Below are 23,905 nucleotides of genomic sequence, written 5' to 3'. Positions count from 1 at the left end.
TGTACGTCTAAGTCCCTAGCGATTCTCTGCTCTATTTCGGGCTTTAGCCCTCTAATGAAACACTTACACATGTCTTTTTCTACCGTTGTTTTTATATTTTGATTGGGTAAAATGTGACCGTAACTTCGATATGCTTCCAATATTCGTTTTCCAAGTAATTTAACTCTATTTGCGTAAGTGACGACATCCTCTTCATTCCTTTAATAAATAGATCCTAGTTCTCCTTGTAACTGATATACATTTTTAGTAGGTCCATAAATTTTCTTTAAATAAGTAGTTAATTGTGATACAGTATCAAAATCTTCATCCCGAATTGTTCGACGCGCTTCTCCCACTATTCTAGTTCTTATAATTTTAGTAAATTGAGCTTCTGCTTCCTTAGGAAGCAGAAGCATAGCTTTCGCTTCCTCGCAACCCTCGATAAAATAATTTAGCGGAATGTTACTACCGTCAAAAAAGGGGACGGCGTTTACCGCGTATTTTAAAGTAGCAAAAGGATTAGGTTGCGCCATGTTAAAAGATTGTAAGTTTTCGGGATCGCTTTCGATATTATCTATATCGATCTTCTCGATTTGATTTTGTACTGTTTCAACAGTTATATCGACGGAATCTGGCTCGGTTGATTCGCCTACTAAAGTGTTTTCAGTTAAATCGAATTCTGAAGAAGGATATTTCAATGAAAAATTAATTTTTCGAGATGTTGAAGTTGAAGGTACTAAAGGTGTGGATGTGTGAATTAATTCGGTATCAGATGGTTGAGGTTTAGATTTGTGTTCTATGTGCTGTTTTATAAAGTTCTTCTACTTGATCTTTATCAGTTTGACCTCTTGTTCCTTTACTCATTACCGCTACCAGAAATCGCACATTTCAATCCCAGCTGAGCCCCCAAATTTTACGTATGTTACGTCCAGACTCAAGGAAGGAAGAGTCGAAAGGAAGGACGTAACTACTTAAGTCAAACAACGTCAAGTAGTGCGCTTGTTCGAGCCGAACGAACGTGTTTAGGCCCCAAATAGGTCAACGACCGCGAGGGTCGCTCTTACGCTATTTAAAGGGCGTTCGCTCGGTGGTCCCTTTTCGGCAAGAGAATTTAATCTCTTTTGCGCGGGATGGGACCTTAGTGCGATCTCTGGACGGAGGAAATGAGAGCGGGTTAATCAATTAATTAAACGCGAGTTCATAATAAAATTAAGTTTTATTCATATTTTATTCATTTTTTTTATTATTACAATTCTGTATGGGTTTGCAACTTTTAGAGCAAATCAAGTTTCTTAATTATGTACATAATTTCTTACAGCACTTTTTATATTATTACTTTTATAGGATATATGTAAAAAATTAAAATAATGAATATTATATAAAAAATTAAAATAACTATTTTGGTTATAATAATACAAGTTTTTACTTTCTCTTGGAGCAATTTTTTAGATATCATTATTTTTGTACGATATATCTAGAAAATTAAAACAAATGTTTTATATAATTTTTTGGTTAAAATAATTTTTTGTTAATACGATTCTACGTGGGTTTGCAACTTTAATTTTTAACGGATGCGCGTGACTTGGCGCCTTTTTTTAAAAAAGGTTAAAAAAAAAGTATTCTTAACATGTAAAAATATATACTTAATGAGATGTTTTTTATCCGTGTATTATCGAAATTATTAATCGTTATAACAAAAAACAGTCTTACAAATGGACATTTGTTACTTATTACATGTATATTTAAATGTTACACATATAATTGAATATTTTTTATGTATTTGACATAGTTAAGTACACATTTTTGCTTATTATGTTACTATTTTTAATATTAATTGTAAACTTATAAATTTATTATAAATTTAAATAATTTTATTTTATTAATTTTTATCTTAAATTTATTATTAATTTATTATATTTATTTATTGCGGCGCTGAAGTTGCAAAAAAATTATAAATATATTCTCAATTTAAAAGATGGAAATTTATATATAACATTCTTATTCATTAAGAATATCTATTAAGAGGACTTATTAATGCATTTCAAGAAAACCATTTTTTCGGTGTAAGATTTACTAAGAAATGTGTATTTCTCATTTCTACATCTAAACATTAATGACTTAAAGTATGACGTTAAAAAATTTTACCATTCCGAATGCGCCGCTGCCAAGGAATTTCGTAAGTGTGATTTACTCACGTTTGATTTGAGTCAGCATAAATTTATTTGGATTATATTGCAACGCAGGACTGTATAGCGTATTGAGCTGAACGTTTCCGAAAGGTACCTCATGTAGAATCGTAAGCAAAACTTGCTCGTTACCTTCTTTGCGTTCTCGGTATACTATTATAAAGTTATAACATATTTAAATAATATTATGCATTGTAAATATTAAGTTGCTCTTTTAACAAGTAAGTTAACTTTTTTTTAGAAAGTCTCTCTACTTACTACATTAATCATCATTTGTAAGTAAAAAAATGTATATCAAATATACTTACAACAATAAATAAAGTAACAGGTGCAGATTACAATAACGATAGCAGCAAGGCTTAACATCAATGTTAGATTATATTGTGTAGCTCGAATTCTCGAATCATCACCTTTGTTACATAAAAATATAGTTTTAATTTTCTTGTCTTATTTGAATATTTCTACTTATAATTTTATCATTAGAAATATTTAATTCTTAAAATTCTGTAATACATTTATATGTATGTCAAATAAACAGATCATATTAAAATATCTACATATTATCATATTTGCTTACCAAGTGTTTGAAAAATAAATCTTTTATCAGATGGCCATGTAAAGTTCTCGTACTCAGGATATGTCAGTATCAAACGAAACTTGTATAAAGTTGCCGGTAGCAAGTTTTCTATATAATACATTACTGTCTCATTATTCGTCTCAAAATTATCTGCGATTTGCTACTTTGCATCGCATCATTTTTGTATTCCAGTATATAATGTATCGTCAGATTAACGCTAGGAATCCACGAAATATTCATATTGTTTATGCTAACTCCGCTCAAAGTTATATTGTTCGGTTCCGAGTACGTGTACACGGTTTTGCTCAGAATTTTTTTTTTTTTTTTTTGATGCGCTGGGGAAACCTTTGGGTGGACTTCCGAATACGACCCACGCCCGATTGCTATGAATTTTTGTAGAAACATTGTAAATGATGTCAAATGAATGTCCTTAAGTGGATTTTCACCGATACAAACATTTAATGCTAAAAATATTAAAATAATGTTCTGTATAAATTATTGTCTATTTACGATTTACGAATTACGAAAGACAATATGGCTGATCATTTGTGTGAGTTTCTGTGGAGGCGAGATGTAAAAAAACATAAATTAGATCCATTTAAAAAATTAATTGAAGACATTAAAGATGTATATTTTGGCTAAAAAAAGAATAATATAAATTGTTTCTTATTGACGTTTTCATTCTGATATTCTATTTTTGTATTTCTTAGGATTCTTTATATATGTATATTGTATATCTTAGGACGCTTTATATATATTTGGTATTAAATGTGTTATGTTATTTGAATATATATTTCTTGATTGTCTATTGGAATTCATTATGTTTAGGCATACCAGGTGTCCCATTTTAAAGGACCCACTCAAATATCTCATTGTCAGAAACACTGCGTTAAATCGAAAAATGTTTCCTACAAAAGTTGTAGGGTTTCGAGGGGGACATAACATAGTAATATTCATTTGATCTTGGGCGGCATCTCCAAGGTCAAGTGAAGGTGAGAATTTGAAGGTGAGAAGGAGAATTTTGAAAGTGAAGAAAATAAAAAAATGCTTCAGATAAAAGTTGTTCAAATTAATTAGTAGAAAAAGATGTTATAATAAAAAATATGGGTTTCCATTTAAAAAATTTATTCTTACCTTCACTTGACCTTGGAGACGCCGCCCAAGATCATATGAATATTACTATGTTATGTCTCCCTCGAAACCCTACAACTTTTGTAGGAAACATTTTTTGATTTAACGCAGTGTTTCTGAGATATTTGAGTGGGTCCTTTAAAATGGGACACCCGATATACTTTACAACGTGAAACGAGGTCCACCCTGGCTACCAACGGAGAGGGTGCAGGAGGGAGGCCGAAGGCCCCCTTGCACCCCCCCGTGTGCGTGTGTGTGTGTGTGTGTGTGTGTGTACCCATGTGAAAAGGCCCTATTCTATATAATTACCGACAATAATTTATATAGAAAGTTATTTTAATATTTTTAGCATTAAATGTTTGTATCGGTGAAAATCCGTTTAAGGACAATCATTTGACATCATTTACAGTGTTTCTTCAAAAATGTATGGCAATCGGGCGTGGGTTGTATTCGGAAGTTTATCCAAACCTTTTATAGATACCCATGCCTCCGGGATGAGGTCATGGGTTATGTGGGACTGCTTGTTCCCCTTAACCGAGCCACGAATGGCTCGGCTAGGGGGCCCAAGCCTACCGCACTAAAATCCCAGCGGGTGTCCTTCTCGGGCGTTGGTGGGGGGCGCAAGGGATGCTGGTATTCCATGTCGTCCTCGCGCCTCCCCACCGTGCATTCTCCGGGGGGTGCCTCGGCCTTGCGGTCGAGACCTCTCCCTGTCCGTCAACGTACGGATCCTTCGCGATCGTGATGCAGAGCGGACACCGGCTCCACATCACGCCCTTCCATTGAAGATGGGGGGCGAGGTCGGGGCTCGAGTGTTCCCGCTCGAGCCCCGGCCCCCCTGCTCCCCGGTTGTGGCACCTTCCGCCCCCCAAAGGGGCAGCGGATTCGGCCGTCAACCGAGGGGCCTTCCTCGAGGTTCGGGCGGCTTCCCGTGACCATAGTCACGGGGAACCGCCCTTATCCCTCCCGCGAGACCTCCGGGGGTAGAACACCGAACTTAAGCGTCCAGCGCTCCCCCCCGAAGGCCTCATCCCGCGTCTATATCTGACGCGGGGATGGCGGGGCCGGGCCCCCCCGACCCCCGCCCACGACGGGCGAACCCATCGGTGGCGGCGGAGACGGGGGCCCGGACTCACCATCAAAGACTCCGTCGAGTGGCTCCGGGGAGCCCCTCGCCCTTCTGTCGCTCCTCACCCTTTCTCGCTCGGCCTCCTCCTTCCGGAGCATGACTGCCTCACAGAAGGAGGAGACCGCCTTCCACCCCGCTTCCTCCTCCGCCATTTTCTCCACCACTTTTGGCAGGGACAAGTCCCTGCCAATCACTGTCCTCAGCTCCTCCCTCTCTCCCGCCCATGCGGGGCACTTTTCCAGGGTGTGCTGCGCCGAGTCACACTCGTACCTACAGTGCATGCACACCCTGGAGCTCTCCTTCCCGATGCGATACCCCAGGTATTCACCGAAACAGCCATGTCCGGTGAACACCTGGGTCATCCTGTATGTCACCCCTCCTTTTTCCCGATCCAGCCACTGGATTAGATGGGGTCTTACCGCCTCGACGGTCCTCTGGCCCGGCAGACTGGGATCCTCCAGTATGCCCTGCCATCTGTGGATGAGGACGCGTCGAGCTTGCCCCCTCACCGTACGCCGAATACCGTCCGTTATCAGTATCCCCGCCCGCTGTAACTCTCGTACCCGGTTGTACACCTCCGAGTACATGCGGGCGAGGAGTTCGATGGGAAGCACTCCAGAGAGTACCCCCCCTGCCACCCAGCTTACCGTACGGTACCCCCTACATATGCGGATTGCCACTCGGCGCTGTAATTGTCGCAACGCATCGCGCAAGCGCCGAGTGGCCACCACTTTCTCCGCCCAAACGGGAGCACCGTACAGCAACATGGCATGGACGGTACCGGCGTAAAGTCGGCGAACACTCTCCATCGGTCCCCGAAGGTTTGGAAGAAGGCGACCCAAAGCCATGGCCGCCCTCTCCACCCTAGGGGATATCTGTTCAAAGTGTTCGCCGAATGTCCAGCGACTGTCGAGGTGGAGCCAGATATTTGAGGTGGGTCCCCACCTCTATCGGGGTGCCTGCCACCCTGATTTTGGTTCTTGGTGGCACCCCACATCTTCTATTATGGAAGAATGTGGCTTCCGTTTTGTGGGGCGCCACCTTGAGCCCCGCCGCTTTTATGGTGCCACGCGTGCTGTCGCGAGGTTAACCCTCCTGATCGGATCCCCCCAGTCTCTGCCTCCGGCCAGCACTAAAGTGTCATCTGCATAGCAGATGATATGGCTGCCGGAGTGGCCCCAATACTGAGCCTTGTGGAACACCACCCGAAATGATTTTCTCTGTCCTTTCCGCGTCCCGGTCGTAGTATATTAATTTCCTGTCCCTAAAGTAGTCCCGGATCATGACGACGAGATAGGAGGGCACCCGATGGTGTTCCAACGCCGCTCCCACTCGCCGCTAGGGCAGGGTGTTGAAAGCGTTGGAAATGTCCAACGATACCGCCAACAACACCCCGCCCTCCTCCATAACGGACTCCGAGATCGAACGCACCCTCTTGATCGCATTGATGGTGGAGCGTCCGACCCGGAATCCGTATTGATCTTTATTAAGATCCGGGCCCTCCCGGGACAGATGCCGGACGAGGCGGTCACAAACAATCCTCTCCAGCATCTTGCCCGCCTCGTCCAGCAGGCATATCGGCCGGTACGCGGAAGGTTGGTCCCGCGATTTGCCCTCTTTCGGAAGAAGGACGATGTGTGCCTTCTTCCAGACTGAGGGGAACTTTCCTTCCCGGAGGCACCTGTTGTACAGGTCCCTCATTTCTTCTTGGAGTTCCGGGTGAGCGAGACGCCAGGTTCTTCCCGGGACGCTGTCAGGGCCAGGTGCCTTGGCACTCTTGATTCTCCTGATGACGTCCCTTAGCCCTCCTCTCGTCACGTGGTCCTCCTCCTCGTCCCAATCTATTTCCCTCTCCGGAATCGGGTTGTTTAGTCCGTCTTCGATTGAGGGTGTCAATCACCCTCTGGACGAAGAGGGGATCCAATGTTTCCGTCACTGGGGACGCCGCCTGCTTGAGCTTTCCCAGCACCATTTTGTAGGGGCGTCCCCATGGATCTTTATCCAAAGAGGAGAGTAACTCCCCCCATGACCTTTCCTTCGCCACCCGGATCATCCTCTGTAGTTCATCCCTGAGGGACCTGTACACCTCCCACCTTTCTTCATTCCCATCCCTATCGCGGCATTTGTTGGCCCGCCTTTTGGCGCGGACCAACTCTTTCTACTTCTTGGCTATTTCTTCCGACCACCAATATGCTCTTTTAGGTGGTCGGAATTTGGATCTTGGCATGGAGGCATCGCATGCTGCCTCCATGGTTCCCAAGATCCAGCCGAGCTTTCCCTCCAAATTCTCATCCAGTGCGTCCCCCTTATTCATGAGGGCGCACTGGATGGAATAGGTCTTAAAGGCGTCTTCGTCCAATTTTTTGAGGGCCCATCGCTTTTGTTGGAGTTCTTTCTCCGTGCGGCGGACTCTGGTCTCCCCAGAGATGGTGGCAACGGAGAATTCCACATATTCGTGATCCGAAAGTGTTTCTCTCTCCGCCGCCACCCTCCAATCCCTTATTAACCTTGATGCGGAGGGGTTTGTCCATGTCAGATCAATGTTGGAGCCCCCCCGCATCCTGACACACGTATTTTGTGCGCCAGTGTTTTCAATACCAAGACCAAAGTCCGCCGCCCATTTCAGGATCTTTCTTTTTTTTGGTTCGCTGGGGAAACCTTTTATAGGTACCCATGCCTCCGGGATGAGAACATGGGTTATGTGGGACTCATTCTGCTTATCCCAGGGGGAACCGAAGTTTTCCCCGTGATAAGCCACAGAATGTTACCGCACTAAAACCCCAGCGGGTGTCCTTCTCGGGCGTTGGTTGGGGGGCGCCCGGGGTGCTGGTATCCCATGCCGTCCGGACGCCCCCCGCCTAGCCTTCTCTGGGGAGATGCCTTAACCTTGCGGCCACGACACCTCCCCGTCCGCCATCGTGCGAATGCCTCCCGGTTGTGACGCGGAGCGGACACCGGCTCCACGTCACGCCTTCCCATTGGTGTTTTGGGGGGGGCGGGATCGGGGCTCCAGTATTCCCACTCGAGCCCCGGCGCCCCGCCCTCCGGCCGCGGCCCCTTCCGCTCCCCACTGGGGGCAGCGGATCCGACCGCCAACCGGAGGGCCCTCCTCAGGGTTCAGGCGGCTCCCCAGGGCTTACGCCGTGGGAATCCGCCCTTGTCCCTCCCTCGAGGTCTCCGGGGGCAGAGCGCCGGATTTAAGCGTCCAGCACTCCTCCCCGGTGACCTCATCCCACCCCAGTATCGTCTAGGGCGGGACGGGGCCTGGCCCTCCCCTGGCCCCCACCACAGCGACCTCTTCGCCTGGGCCGCCAGGAGGGGTCGTCCCTCTCCTCCCGGGACTCAAGGGAGAGGACAAGTCTCCCCTTTCTCCGCTCTTTTCCCTCTCCCTTTCCGTCTCCTCCTTCTGCGACATGACTTTTTCGCTGAAGGAGGAGACCGCCCTCCATTTCTGCTCGTCTCCCAACATTTTACCCACCAGGGTGGGTAGGGACAAGTCCCCGTCCACCACCGCCGCCAGTTCCGCCCTCTCCTCCGCCCATCCTGGGCACTCCTCCAGAGTGTGCTGGGCCGTATCGCAATCATAGTCGCAGAACCAGCACACTCTAGACTTCTCCTTGCCGATTCGGCACAGGTACTCACGGAAGCAACCATGTCCGGTGAGCACCTGCGCCATTCTGTACGACACACCTCCTTGAGATCTGTCCAGCCAGTGGACGAGATGAGGTCTTATGGCCTCGATGGTCCTCTGGCCGGGCAAGCTGGGATCCTCCAGCATGCCCCGCCATCTTTCTATGAGGACACGTCGGGCCTGCCCCCTCACTGTACGCCTGATACCGTCTGTGACGAGAACTCCCGCCCGCTGCAGCTCCTTTACCCTGGTATATACCTCAGAGTACTTGCGAGCTAGGAGTTCCGCCAGGGCACTCCTGAGAGCACCCCCACCGCCGTCCAGCTCACTGTCCGGTACCCCCTGCATATGCGGTTAGCCACCCGACGCTGTAGCTGTCTCAAGGCATCGCGCAGACGCCGAATGGCCACCACCTTTTCCGCCCATATGGGGGCACCGTACATAAGCATGGCGTGTACAGTACCAGCGTACAGTCGGCGAACTTTTTCCGCGGGTCCCCCAAGGTTAGGTAAGAGGCGGCTCAGTGCCATAGCCGCCCTCTCCACCCTGGGGGAGATTTGCCGGAAATGCTCGCCGAACGTCCACCGACTGTCCAGATGGAGGCCCAGGTACTTCAGATGGGCTTCCACCTCGACCGGGGTGTCGACAACTCGTATTCGGGCTCTTGGTGGCGCCCCATGTCTTCTGTTGTGGAAAAAGGTTGCCTCCGTTTTATGGGGCGCCACCTTAAGCCCTACCGTCCGAATGGTGTTTACCACCCTCCCAGTAGCCAAGTTGGCTTTGGCTATAGCTTCCCCCAGTTTCTCCCTCCGGCTAGGATCAAAGTGTCGTCTGCATAGCAGACGACATGACAGCCGGAAGGGAGGGCAGTCCGCAGGACCACGTCGTACGTGATGTTCCACAGGAGCGGTCCTAACACGGACCCCTGCGGAACTCCACACGACATTCTACGTTCCGTCCTTTCCGCGTCCCGGTCGTAGTAGGTCACCTTCCTGTCCCGGAAGTAGTCCCGAACCATCGCTATCAGGTAGGGGGCACCTGGTGGTATTCCAGCGCCGCCCCTACCCGACGCCAGGACAGGGTGTTGAAAGCATTAGATATATCTAATGATACTGCCAGCAACACCCCGCCTTCCTCCATGACGGATTCTGCGATCGAGCGCACTCTCTTGACTGCGTCAATTGTAGAGCGCCCGATCCGGAACCAGTACTAATCTTCATCGAGGTTCGGGCCCTTCCGGGCCAAATGCCGGACGATGCGGTCGCAAATAATCCTCTCTAGGATTTTGCCTGCCTCGTCCAGAAGGCATATCGGCCGGTACGCGGAGGGCTTGTCCCGCAGTTTGCCCTCTTTAGGAAGGAGGACTATATTTGCCTCCTTCCATACCGGGGGGAATTTCCCCTCCCTGAGACATGAGGTATACAGGTCCCTCATCTTATCCTGGAGATCCTTGTGAGCAAGGCGCCATGTCCGTCCCGGGACGCCGTCACGTCCCGGCGCTTTCGCGCTCTTGATTTTCCTGACGGCATCCCTCAGCTCTCCTCTCGAGACATGCATCAGCTCCTCGTCCCATTCCACTTCTCTTTCAGGAATCGGGTCATCGTACCCATCCTCCATTTCCGGAAACAGAGTATCGATGACATTCCGGACGAAGAGCGGATCCATTGCTTCTGTGATCGGGGACGCCGCCTGTTTCAGCTTGCCAAGCACAAGCTTGTAGGGGCGCCCCCATGGATCCCTATCTAGAGAGGAGAGCAATTCTCCCCATGACTTCGCCTTTGCCACTCGGATCTCCTTCCTGAGTTCGTCTCGGAGGGACCTATATTCCCCCCATGCCTCATCATGTCCTTCTCGGTTGCGGCATCGAATGGCCCGCCATTTTGCGCGGACCAATCTTTGCCGCAACTCCGCTATTTGTTCTGACCACCAGTAAGCCTTTTTTTGGTGGCTGGAATTTGGTCCTAGGCATGGAGGCTGCGCACGCAGTCTCCATAGTGCCCAGGACCCAATGGAGCTTGCCCTCCAGATCTTCCTCCAGAGCGCCCCCTCTAGTCATGAGGGCGCACTGGTGGACCCCATGAAGGCATCCCCATCAAGTTTCCTAAGGACCCATCGCTTGGATCGGGACTCCTTTTCCCTGCGACGGGCCACGGTCTCCCTGGGAATGGCAGCGACGGAGAATGTTATATACTCATGATCAGAGAATGTTTCCTTCTCCTTCGCTACCCTCCATCCCGTGGTGATTCTGGCTGCTAGGGGGTTCGCCCAAGTCAAATTAACTATTGAACCACACTGTCTTCTGACGCACGTGTTTTGTGCGCCAGAATTAATCACCCCGAGACCGCAGTCCGCCGCCCAATTTAAAACCATATCTCCCCTCCAGTCCCGCCGCGGGGACCCCCACACGCCTGACTTGGCGTTGAAGTCTCCCGCGACAATGACCGGCCGTGGAGAAAGTCTTCTGGTTAGTCTGCCCACCTTCCCCAGCATGCGCGCGTAGTCGTCGCGCTGTATGCTTGGTGAAAGGTAAACAGACACCACTGCGATGAGCCCCCAGGTCACTGCCACGAATCCCCTTCCCCTGGTGTGCTTCACTATGGAAGGGGGGGAGTTCGTGGTTCCTCTCCAGGTAATGGCCGCTAGGCCGTCTGTACTTACGGCCCACCTGGGACCCTCTCAGGCGCTTTGGTGCGGTTCCGAGAGGATCCCTAGGCCACAATCCTCCTGTGCCATCTGCTGGAGCAGGAGGTCTTGTGCCGGCTTCGAGCGGTTGAGGTTGGCCTGTATGATTCTACAGATCATCTCTCTCGAAGCCGGCGCCCTCCTCGCACTCTGCTTCCATTTCAGAAGCGGAGTCCCTCTTCCCCAAGTCTTCTCTCACCCTCCTCCTTTTTCCCACTCCAGTTCTGGGGGGGTGTTCTCCTCCTCCGCCTTTCTCCTTTCAGGGGCGGGCGTTGGAGCTCGAATGGAGGAAGAGGAGGAGGAGGCTAGTCTCCTTTCCTCGTTTCTTCTTTCCTGTATGGTGGGGTGGCTCTTCTTGCTCATAGTATTAAGAGTTAGCCCCTTGTTCCCTTCTTTATAGAGGGACACGCCTTGCCTCCAGAGCGATGGCCCGCCGGGAGATTCTTATCCCTGCATATAGGGCATTCTGCCTTCTCCACCAGTGGTGACACTACATTCTATACGGATAATATTCACGCTAATAATATTTGTAGGTAAATCCGAATCATGCCATTTGTGAGATTGCAATATACGATTCGACGAGAATCCCAACAGCGATCCTATGCTGTCTGGTTTACTAAAATTTATTCTATAGATGCATTTGATTTCGCTCTTTAGAGTGTTGTGATTGGCGCGAAGCGCTATTGCATCTTCATTCTGCTCTTTATTGGAAGGATATTGTAAAATTGCACGTCTCAGATACTCATCTATGGCTTGTATTTCGTATGATCCCTCGGGTATAGTAATTTTCTTGTCATCGTTATCAAAGTAAAATTTATTATTCTTAGAATTTACATTCGGTATCGTATGATAAGTTTCAAAATCTGTTAAACCGAGCTCATAATCACCATTCGATAAATCTATAGCTGGAAAGTAGCTTACAGCGAGAACGCTACTTTTGCCAGTCAACGTTAGTGTTAGCGACATGTTGTCAAACTGAATCGTGATGATGGATTGACAGGCTTTATATCAGTCGTTTGAAGAAATCGTAAACACAATTGTCCACAATTATTCTGATTATAATTTTGATAGGACGTGTGATTGTATTCTATTTTCGTAACATTTAAATATTGCACCAATTCTTTGGGTGGTTGAAGATTGCCAAAACTATCGAAATATAATATATTGCTCGATTTTCTCTCTTTACATACATATGCTACCCAATGGGTACCGGAACCATCAATGTCATCCAAATTTACAATACCGCTTTCATTTTGTCGTATACCGCTTATCGGTAAATTATTGCGCATGAAAACACCTCTAAAGAATGGTATACGCATACGTCTTGCCAGTTGTTGCAATTGTACATTAGTTGTTACACCTATAGGCATTTTTAGCATTTTTTTTACGTTTTTTTTTCTTAGTTGAGAATCCCTGTCCACGCTTGTATGGAGCGAGATAAACTCCACGACCTTCCATAGCGCGATTATGACGTCGCATTTCTTCAAGCTGACGTTGCGCAGTCTTGCTATCATTCACAGCCTTTGCGACTCCCGCTGCTCCACCGGCCAACGAACCGAGAACTCCCAACAATGGTAAAATTGGCAAGATATCACCACGCTTCGCCACAGGCAGTATTCGTTTCTTCTTCTTTTTCGAAGATTTTTTCGTCTTCATCCCCATACCGAATTTTGTCTTTGCTTTCATAGCTGCCCAAATAGTCGTAGCGGCTGCTCTTTCACCAAGAGTCGACTCTCTCACAGTAATACGTTTTCACGCTTTCGCAGCGAGTATATTATCAGCAACGTGTCGTTCTCTGAGGGCGTTGCTTTGAGAATATGCAATATCGTGCTCGCGACACGCGGCATCCAATGGATTAATACCTCTAGCCAATCGCTTTTCCAAATGAGTTCCCGGACCGCAAAACTGATAGCCGGGGATATGGAATTCGATCGGAAGTGCGTTTATCGCGCGATTAAAGAGACCACTACCTATTTTCGTTGACATTCGCTGCAATCCTTTATCATCGGCGCTGGACCGTCGATGTGCGTTTGCTGCCACGATCGATTGTAATGGTTGAAACAGCGGCGACAGGTCTGAATCTCTGGATCCGCCTTTATGTGTTCCGGAAGCTTGTCCCACACGTAGTGGATGTGATTTTCACATTGCAATAAAAATGCTTTTGGCACAAATTGCAGCTGTTCGGCGCTTAAACCGTGAATATCGGAAGCACTTGTTAGCAGAACAAACATTTTTTCGGTACTGAGCGATTCATGGTTCCGCGCAGCTATAAATAGGCTCTCCATGACTCATTCATTCATTCGAGAGAAAACATGCGGTTCGTTCAGCAATCGACGATAATCAAAGTTACAAATTTCGACGATAAAACATGGTTAATGTTGGATAAAGAAATACGCAGACATGGAAACATGCTACGAAATACTATACGCGGTATCACATGCGGCCCCTCGAATTGCGGTAAAACTAACACGTTGATTAGTTTGATAGAAAGCCCGTACGGTGTTCGCTTCGAGAACATGTACGTTTACTCGAAATCGCTTCAACAACCGAAATATCAATGTTTGGAAAATTTGCTATCACCGATAGAAGAAATTGGTTATTTTACATTCTCTAATAATAGCGATGTCATTCCACCGAGTGAGGCGCTTCCGAATTCCATTTTTATCTTTGATGACGTGGCATGCGACAAGCAAGATATGATAAGAGAGTACTTTGCAATGGGACGACACTCGAGCGTCGACTGTTTCTATCTTTGTCAAACGTATGCCAAGATACCCAAGCATCTTATACGTGACAATGTAAACTTATTAATTTTATTTAAACAAGATGGGACAAACTTGAAACATGTGTACAACGATCACGTAAATACAGATATGTCTTACGATAATTTTCGCGCTTTTTGCCAGAAATGTTGGCAACATAAATATGGATTCGCGGCGATTGACAAGGACAGTCCGCTGACTAATGGACGATATAGAAAAGGATTTAATGAATTTGCCGCAAAGCAATTAGTCGCTTTCGACACATTGATCGAGCAACGTCTAAATTGCAACATGATGAATAACGATCGTGAAAAGATTGTGAGAGAGATGCGAAAACGAGCGATTCAATCCGTAAAAAATATCGTTTCTTGAAAACTGGTAAAATGGAGGAGGACGATGCATTGGAGAGGCATTTTAAACCAATCTCTGAACCTCTGAAACAGCTTGTTGAAAATACAGTCGGTGTTGAGTCTGGTGAAGAAAAGATTGAACCATCGAGTATGCTCGGAGAGAAAAAAGAGTTTAAAACAAAGCGATCAAATATATCATTGAGCGGTATAAATTCCACTCCAAAGCGAATCAAAAGCAGGCGAATGCAACAATTATTGGATGCAACTACTTCTACTCCGATGCAAGATGTACAACCAAGACAATTATTACATGATAAGACATCTATCGAGGAAATTTTCGAGACTTCACCTGAATCGCTTGTGACATCGATTCAACATTCATTACAAACATCTGAGGGTCAAAATTCATTGCGAAATCACCTGGGTCCACTTGCTCAAAAATATGTGGCAGCTATATTGAGTCAAGAAAAAATTCCAAGATGGATTACGTATACGGTGTTAAATTTATCGACAAAGGAATGACGCTCGGTAATAAAAATTTCGATGTGGATAAAAATGGTAATATAATTATCGATGGATCAAAATATGTTGGAACAGTAGGTCTTTACGAGTTGGTTTTCAAGAGGATTCCCGACGATGAAATATATACTGCAAATGACTTGCAGAACTACAAAAGTATATTAATAAGAACAAATGCGCACGGACGAAATGGTAATGTCAATCAGCCAGTATTAGGTAACAAGGGATACAAATATAAATATATAATCGCACCATTATTCTCTGATAAAAAATCTGGAAAAGGTATACCGCGTGCTATGACCTTAAACAATAATAAGATTGATTACGTGCATTGGAATGATCCCAACGAGTTGGTAGATCGTCTGCGATTGCTCGAAGCTTCACGTCAAGCCGGCAACAACGCCCACGGCAATGAAATATTATCGATTATCGAGGAACTTTACGAAGCTGGCATTATTATAAAATAAGTTATACATCCAGGATACGAGTCAGTCTGTCAATATTAGTGGTATCGAAATGTCGATTAATAAATTTGGATTATCACTTGGAACGTCGAATAATAATTCATATTATCAATGGAATGGATTACTAAGAAATTACGTGCGCGATAACACTCTGTGTCTAACAGCCTCCGGCTATGACGCAAGGTCGCGCAAGATACGACGTGTAGCGCAACCGGAAGATGATAATGATGCAGCCAACAAACGATATGTCGAAGCGAGTGTCAAGCTTTTGAGAGATCAACAGAAAGAAATTGAGAAAAAATAATGAGGCTTGAAAAGAATATGCAGGCGCTATTATTAACGGTGGATAAAATGGCTGTAACGCAGACTACATCAAAAGATACATAAAGAACTGTACGTGAAAATTATATCACATTATTACAAATATGCCTCGATCAAACACCTCTGAAAAGCAGCTACTCGTGGAGGAATTGCACGCTCCAGCGAGAAGAAATTTTCCGCGTAGACGCGTCATAGTACGTGGATACGACGACTTGTGGCAAGCTGACGTGGTCGAGATGCGTCCTTATGCAAGAGTCAACAAAGGATCCAATTACATACTCACGACGCGCCTTCGCGGCTACGGAGGAACCACCGGACCCGGGGAACGAGCTCCTCAACAGGTTTTCATCCCTTTCCAGGCTGATACGAGTCTCGGCATACTGCCTCAGGCTTCTCCGCAGAGGACCGGACCACAGAACCCCGCACCTCTCGGTCGCCGAGCTGGAAAGCTGCCAACTCCGATGGCTACGGATTGCTCAGCGGCAGGATTACGCGAGCGAGCTTGAGGCCCTCACCCAAGGAGAACCCCTGCCGCGTCGGTCTCCCCTCCAGGCGCTGAGACCCTTACTGGGACCTGAAGGTCTGATTCGGGTCGAAGGTCGTTTGGAGCACTCGCCACTGGCCTACGAAGAAAAACACCCGATCGTCCTGGCGAAGACGAGTCACCTCGCGCTGTTGCTGGCCCGCGACGCTCACCATAGGACCCTTCATGGCGGCCCACAGTTGACCCGCAGCGTGCTAACCCGGCGATACTGGATCGTCCATGCCAACACCCTGATCCGGGCCGTGACTCATGGCTGCGTAAGATGCGCCCGCTTCAGGGCCACTCCTGCCCAGCAGCAGATGGGGCAGCTGCCTGCAGACCGCGTCCGAGAGGCACGACCATTTTGGTCCTCAGGGGTGGACTATGCCGGGCCAATCCAACTTCGGGCCTCGAAGGGGCGGGGAGTCAAGACCACCAAGGGTTACATCTGCCTCTTCGTATGTATGGCGACAAGAGCGATGCACTTGAAGGCGGTCTCGGACCTCTCGACAGCCTCCTTCCTCGCAGCCTTCCGGCGCTTTGTGGCGAGACGTGGTTGCTGCGCCCGACTCGCCAGCGACAACGGCACCAACTTCCGAGGTGCCAAACGGGAGCTCCGAGAGATGTTCGACTCGGCAGCGAATTTTTACAGAGACTGCCGGGCGCAGCTCGCATCAGACGGAACGGACCTTCATCCCCCCTTCGGCACCACACTTCGGCGGACTTTGGAGGCCGGGGTCAAGGCAACGAAACACCACCTCCGGCGGGTCCTAGGAGGCCACCTCTTGACCTACGAGGAGATCTCGACCCTGCTGTGCCAGGTGGAGGCGTGCCTAAACTCAAGGCCCCTCTACCCGATGAGTGCCGACCCGACGGACCTTACCGCGCTCACCCCAGGACACCTTCTACTGGGGGAGGCGCCGATCAACGTGCCGGAGCCACCAGTTGACACGGACGGTGTCGGTCACCCCAGGCTTCGATGGCGGCTGATTGCCTCCATGCGAGACCACTTCTGGACCCGGTGGTCAAAGGAGTACCATCAACATCTGCAGCAACTGGGCAAATGGAGAGATCGCGCGGCCAACCTGGACATTGGAACCCTCGTCCTCGTCAAGGACGAGCTACAGCCACCATCGAAATGGGCGCTCGGTAGGATACGTGAGGTGCACCCTGGAAGCGACGGATTGGTTCGCGTCGTGACGGTGGAGACAGCCTCCTCCCGTCTCACGCGGCCCGTGATTAAGATCTGTCCACTTCCAGGGTTGCGGGCGCCTTAGATCCACAGCCCCATCACTGGATAACAGGGCGGCGTACGGCGGGCGCCGCGGTTCACTTCCTTGTTTCGTCCCCTGGACGAGGCGGGCGGGATGTTGGGCTGCGGACCGGGTCCGTAATCGTCGCGTTTACGTCCCTGAGTGTCTAGGCTCTCGGATTTGAAACAACAATTTTTTTGGGTAAATTCCTCGGATCTCCCCTTGCAACGGGGCGATCGATTCCTGGAGCAAGGAGCGAGGTTCGCCGAATTTCTACACGATTCAGTAGTATCGATAGCGACTTTCCGAGAACAAGCGTTATTGCGAAGACAGCGTTTTCGAGGTGCCTAAGATATACAAGCGCGAGATAGAGGAAGAAAAGGAGAAACGGCCTTCTCGCGATTACGGAATCACCGCGCCCCATCAGACATTTAACATTAATTCCGAGCCTCCACCCGACGGTAATTAGCAATTCGGAGAGGCGAGAACATTTTTGGTCATCGATGTGTTGAGCAAGTATGCATGGGCCGTGCCGCTTAAGAATAAAAGCGGACGCGAAACAGCTGACGCTATCGCCGAGATAATTCGAGATAGCAAGAGATGTCCGAGAAACATACAAACTGATAGAGGAAAAGAATTTTACAATGCAAATGTGCAGAAACTCGTAAAAAAACACATCATCAATATGTTACGTCCTGTGGACTCCACGATTCTTTTCTTTCAAAGAACGCAAGGCGATGATTGAAAAATCACAGGCGTGGGAATAAGACTATGATCTGGCAGGCGAAGCAGCTGACCGGAGACGGTTAATCGTAAAAATAAAAAAAAAAAAGGAGAGATACATACCAGATGTAACTCGCGGTGTCCGAAATTCTCGCTTTGACTAGTTGACAACTCGCGCTTAAAAAGCAATAAAAATCTTTCTTTTAAAGTAAAATTTTACTTAAAAAGTAATAAAAACTTTTTAGAAGGAAATCTCCACTTGAAAATCAATAAAAACTTTTTAGAAGGAAATCTCCACTTGAAAATCAATAAAAATTTAGAAGAAAACTTCCACTTGAAAACGAATAAAATTTTACCAGACTAACAACGATAACCGAATCCAAACAAATGCCGCCTGACAGATCACCGAGATAATCTCGAGAGGATAATAAAAATATCAACCTCACTTGACTACAACAAATTCTCCATTGGTCGAAACCTAGAGCTCTAAACAAAAGCCCTAACCAATCGTAGTAATTGTAAAATTAAAAGAGACGCCTCCGGGACCTAAAGGGCGTCATTGAAAAATTTCCTATTCGTCAGGAAATGTTAATAAACCAATGGAGAGCAGGAGCAAGAAGGTTTATATACTCGCGATATCCCTCGAAAGAGTAGATTTTTTAATCCGAACTTTCGAGCGCAGTTTTGCCGTGTACAAGCTATCCGAGCTCGTATCTAGACTCTTTGGACTTTTATATACTTTCAATTTCGAAATCCGCTTTCAACTCAAATTCCGACGTTCGTTAGAGTGCAAGTGAAAAAAACATAGTGGAAGTCCGGAAGACCACACAACCAGATTAGAACCCTGCAGCCATTATTAACAACGCACTCTACTAACAGTAAGTCAAGACACATATATATGTATATAAAAAGGGAAAAACATAAAGTACAATTTTCACCCCGTATCAAAATAATTCTTGGATTTAAGATAAAGCCATCTTCTTTATCTCCTTTTGCGCAAGTCCTATCATATCCAACCCTAAACCTTCTTCTCCCTCTCTCTTCCGCCCCGAAAATCACTCAGGATTTCCCGTAATAACGGCGAGATCCGTGATTTCATCCATCTCCAAAAATCACTCAGGATTTCCCGTGATAACGGTGAGATCCGTGATTTCATCCATCCCGAGAAATCACTCAGGATTTCCCGTGATAACGGCGAGATCCGTGATTTCATCCATCTCCAAAAATCACTCAGGATTTCCCGTGATAACGGTGAGATCCGTGATTTCATCCATCCCGAGAAATCACTCAGGATTTCCCGTGATAACGGCGAGATCCGTGATTTCACCCGTTCCAAAAATCACTCAGGATTTCCCGTGATAACGGCGAGATCTGTGATTTCATCCATCCCGAAAAATCACTCAGGATTTCCCGTGATAACGGAGAGATTCGTGATACCGTTTCCCATACCTTTCCCCTACTCAACATTATCCAGTCTCTCTCTCTCTCTCTCTCTCTCTCTCTCTCTCTCTCTCTCTCTCTCTCCCTCTCTCTCTAGAATCCTACAAGCGCAAGAAATAAGAAATAGAATTAATAACGACAGAATGGAAAGAGAATAGTATTCCAAGAATTATTTCGAAATTGCACTCCATCGCCTCGATCGATTTTTCTTATCATTCGTCATTTTTAGTGAACGACTTAAGAAAGCGGACTTCGAGAGCTGGAGCAAAGCATGCGCGAAATCGTCGGAATCGACGCCTGAGGCAAGAAGTGGCTCGGGCTACGGCCGATTCATTCCCGAACGATAGTCCAACCCAGGAATTATTAGAGCGCTTAATTACAGAACACATTCATATAATAAATAAACACAGCAGAAATAGGAACCCTGACACTTCCCTTGACCCTCTGATTTCCTCTCCAGAGCCATCGCACATTCTATCTTCTGCACCTCAGAACCACCCTCCCTCTCCTTGTCTCAATCATTCTCCCTCCCCCCTCGCCACTTAATACAGAGTGTGACGAAGGTTGCACTTGTCAAGGGGTAGTAGAAATCCCCTTCATTTATAACGAGGCCTACTCCTTTTTAAGGAGACACATCGGGCAAATTCCATTCCAACACGAAGACGAATGTTATAGATGGCTCCTCTCTAATTTCCCTATACTAGAGCTCCCACTCCCAGAAGGTGTTTACACCTGCGGGCCAGACGATCCCGATGAAGAGCAGCTCATGAGAATTGTAGCGGGAAGTCTCCCCGGCGCCCTCATCCCTATGTTTACCCCTATCCATCCCAACCCTATCGGATTCCCCGTCGATATCCTCCGCGCCTTCCTTTTCCCTTCCATCGTCGAAATTACCGAACTCTCATAAACTAGCATTCTCTCTCACACGCACACACATGGACACTATTTTTATATATCTGTTATCGTTTAAATTATTGTAACCACCAATCGGGACCCTAAAATTTAAACAATAACTCTTTCCCCTTTCTGCCCTGATTGAAGACCTCCGTATCTATGTATCACCCGCGATTTATACACAATCACTCACTCATACACACGAGCATCAAATTTCTTTTTCTTTCCTCGACTAAGAGAAGTACACAAAATTAGAATAAATAATAATAAGAATAATAATGTGTAAGTATAATATGATTCTTATGAATTTAATTCTTCTTTTCTCGTTCTTTAAGAGTAAAATAAATTAATTGTTTTAATATGAGGCCTAATACTCTTTAATTTATAACCCGTTCCCACTCATTCCCGTAAACCAAGATCGCACAAGGTCCCATCCTGCGCAAAAGAGATTAAATTCTCTTGCCGAAAAGGGACCACCGAGCGAACGGCCCTTTAAATAGAGTAAGAGCGACCCTTGCGGTCGTTGACCTATTTGGGCCCAGACGTTCGTTCAGGTCGGACATACGGATAGTCTGCCGTCGTTCGAATATAAATTTAGTTACGTCCTTGCTGCAGGTTGCGGTAGTGTATGACATAACGCTTCTTATCATATAACGTTGCGAGAAGCTTATCTTCCCGCTTGCCGGGCGGTTTGTCATGTGTCGGGCAAAACGGTAGGTCAGTGTGCGTGTCGTGAAGATGTTGTGGATACTCTAAATCTACTTCGAGGATATAGCCTGTATGCGAATCGAGCGCTATTGACGAGATGTTGAAATTATATACGTCGTGGATCCATTGAAAATCTGCATATGGCAATGGTTGGCACATTGCCCATCCGTATAAATTATTTACATCAAAATACATGAGATATGATGATGGTTTCGATGGATCGTACGACTGCATATACTTATTATTAGCATGAGCGTATCTGTTGGAACATTGACTTAGACCGCCGCGTATACCACGTTCGATAAACATAACCATGTCGATATCGGTAAGCAATTCGAACGTAATATTTGTATGTTTTAACATGGCGTCCCATGTATACCCGGGAAGAGTATAATAATACGCGAGGTCGAGTCCATAGCTTTTGATACAACTATCGCGAAAATTTTCAAAAATATCTGCTAATAATAAGACATCAATTTTTAAATACAGATTGCTATATTCGCCTAGCGTTCGAATGGAGAACCGCTCCCATACGTTTTCAGCGTGCGCGTAATCGCTCTCGGATACTGTGTCACCGGTCAAGGAACTGTAGAATGATTCGCGGGGCGGTAAACACGTATCTTGCAACTTGTCGACACAGTCTATATATTCGTACGGAAAGACGCCTTTCCCTGTTAATAGATTGAAATTTTCAATCGGTAAATTTTGAAATTTCGAATGTAAAATTTTGAGTTTCTCTTTATCCAAAAAAGATGCCAATTTATCGAGACTTATCGTGAGAAATTTATATGAATCGATGAATCGTAATTTTATGCAAGCTTTCCAATCTTTGTCATCGTTGGTACTATTGACAGTTTTTGTGAATGATATATATTTTTCTTTAGTTATCGGAAGTAATTCAATGCTCCCTTCAAACGCTGTAACTATATCCTCGATAATGAAATGTGCGTCATAACCTGATAAATTGTGATAAACTATCGGAATACAAAAAGATTCTTTATAATTTAGATTGCAATTTGAGTGCGCGCGACCTCTGTATCGTCCGGTCAGATGGCAATGATCGCGTACGCGTGTATCATCTTGCGCAAACGATTTTTCGCAAATGTGACAATGCGTTGCGCTGTGAAACTTTTCCCACTCGTCAGATGTTAAATTTACCATAGGAACATTTGTGGTTAAAATAGTCTTTACGCGTTGCGCCAAATTTTGTAGTTGTTCGGCAAACCATGAAACGCAATCGGTGCTGCGACGAGAATTGTACGCGGATAACGAATTGTTGTACGAGCAGTGTACATAGTATCCGATACTAAATACTTGATGATGTTGAAAGTTTTTTTCTTCTTCCGTCTTTGCCAAAACGCATTCCAAGTCGGCGTACACCACAAATGGAAGCCGCTCTTTCCTGGTGTAGTTGGTGAAGCTGAGCCACTTGTCCTTATCGCTCGGTAACCGGATAGCGTAGTCGTTCATCTCTCCGCAATCTACCGTATGTGAATGCAGTTTGTCTTCAGATCCGAAATAATGCATACATCTGTAAAAGATAATAGCAATTATAAACACTTTATAATTATTTTATGATTATTTAATATATAATTTTATTGCAATAAATATACGTACCGATCGCAGATATGTTTCTTGTGACCATCTTTGCTTAATTGTGTGTTCACGAGGCGGGATAAATTCTTGATCCATGCGAAATGTCCAATGCTGTTGCTATCATGCACGTACAGCAGGTTGATGTGTCTGTCTTTCTTCTGCTCACTGAGACGTATCGAGACAATGTTCTTTAATTCGATGCTGTACACATTTATCGAAATGTTATTATGAACTTCAAACTTTTTAATTTGATTCACAGTCACTGGAAACTCAATGTCTTGGAGATTCAGCACTGTTATGTAATGCGGATATGATGATTCCCGTTCCACATTTCTTTCGGCGGGGTACAGAGCAGCGACCACCGCCCACGCAAAACATGCATTGTCTTTTGATTGCACATTAACCACTGCTCTCTTCATCATTATTTCTCGCGGTAATTTAATGTGACATCTCGCGCGCATTGGATTATACTTGTTTATATTTACAATTAAATTGATTATTCGCGACAACGCCCAACCACTATCGTTCTTGAAATTCTTCTAGTGATGCTAGCGTGGACTCGATAATGCGGCGCTCGTACCATTCACGCAAATCGGAGGTGCGAAAGATTTCAAAGTTTTTCGTATTGATACTTTTATTGGCACGCTTATCGCCCGACACGAACTCGCCATTAAACATAGTGTTCACTTTCACACTAGGGTATTTTTGCAATACTTTTTGCACGTGTCTGATCATAATGTCTTTGGCATCCTCTAGAAATTGACGAGGTTCGATGTGATTACTGTTTATCACCGCACCAGTCAAGATGCGGTTCTCGAACGCCGTATCAATCTCTCGCCATATGAGTCCGATGTCTCGCGAACTGCTTCCGGCACCTGCGTGTACAAAACGTCTGCGTACCGAATTCTTCAACCCTTCAAGACGCGCGATTTGGGAGACAAGCGATTGTCGAACTCCGATCGGTAATCGTGAACGTTTTATTCGACTTTGTTCTTCCAGTGATTCGATGTATTCGTCACATTGCTGCTCCCACATAA

The 23,905-nt window shown here is 46.3% G+C and overlaps 3 protein-coding genes across 3 annotated transcripts; 1 reads left to right on the top strand and 2 right to left on the bottom strand.

Moving 5' to 3' along the window:
• Positions 1-7,160: 7,160 nt before the first annotated feature.
• LOC145936121 (uncharacterized) lies at positions 7,161-7,562 on the bottom strand. Its single transcript, XM_083038016.1, has one exon. It carries the CDS (start codon positions 7,560-7,562, stop codon positions 7,161-7,163), a length of 402 nt encoding a protein of 133 aa, XP_082894142.1.
• Positions 7,563-8,249: 687 nt separating this feature from the next.
• LOC145936120 (uncharacterized) lies at positions 8,250-8,981 on the bottom strand. Its single transcript, XM_083038015.1, has one exon. It carries the CDS (start codon positions 8,979-8,981, stop codon positions 8,250-8,252), a length of 732 nt encoding a protein of 243 aa, XP_082894141.1.
• A 6,996-nt stretch (positions 8,982-15,977) lies between these two features.
• LOC145936118 (uncharacterized) lies at positions 15,978-17,531 on the top strand. Its single transcript, XM_083038012.1, has one exon. The coding sequence runs from the start codon at positions 15,978-15,980 to the stop codon at positions 17,529-17,531; it is 1,554 nt and encodes a 517-aa protein (XP_082894138.1).
• Positions 17,532-23,905: the final 6,374 nt, after the last annotated feature.

The sequence above is a fragment of the Prenolepis imparis genome, unplaced genomic scaffold, assembly GCF_030444845.1.
Source record: "Prenolepis imparis isolate NDT839.2.m4 unplaced genomic scaffold, iyPreImpa1.0 SCAF_5, whole genome shotgun sequence".
Classification (NCBI taxonomy): domain Eukaryota; kingdom Metazoa; phylum Arthropoda; class Insecta; order Hymenoptera; family Formicidae; genus Prenolepis; species Prenolepis imparis.
The sequence above is the reverse complement of the archived record's forward strand: the minus strand, read 5'-3'. Positions and strand labels throughout refer to the sequence as shown.

Coding starts and splice junctions, on each gene's coding strand:
- LOC145936121 (XM_083038016.1), bottom strand. CDS start 7,562: ATGCGGGGGGGCTCCAACATTGATCTGACATGGACAAACCCCTCCGCA.
- LOC145936120 (XM_083038015.1), bottom strand. CDS start 8,981: ATGCAGGGGGTACCGGACAGTGAGCTGGACGGCGGTGGGGGTGCTCTC.
- LOC145936118 (XM_083038012.1), top strand. CDS start 15,978: ATGCAAGAGTCAACAAAGGATCCAATTACATACTCACGACGCGCCTTC.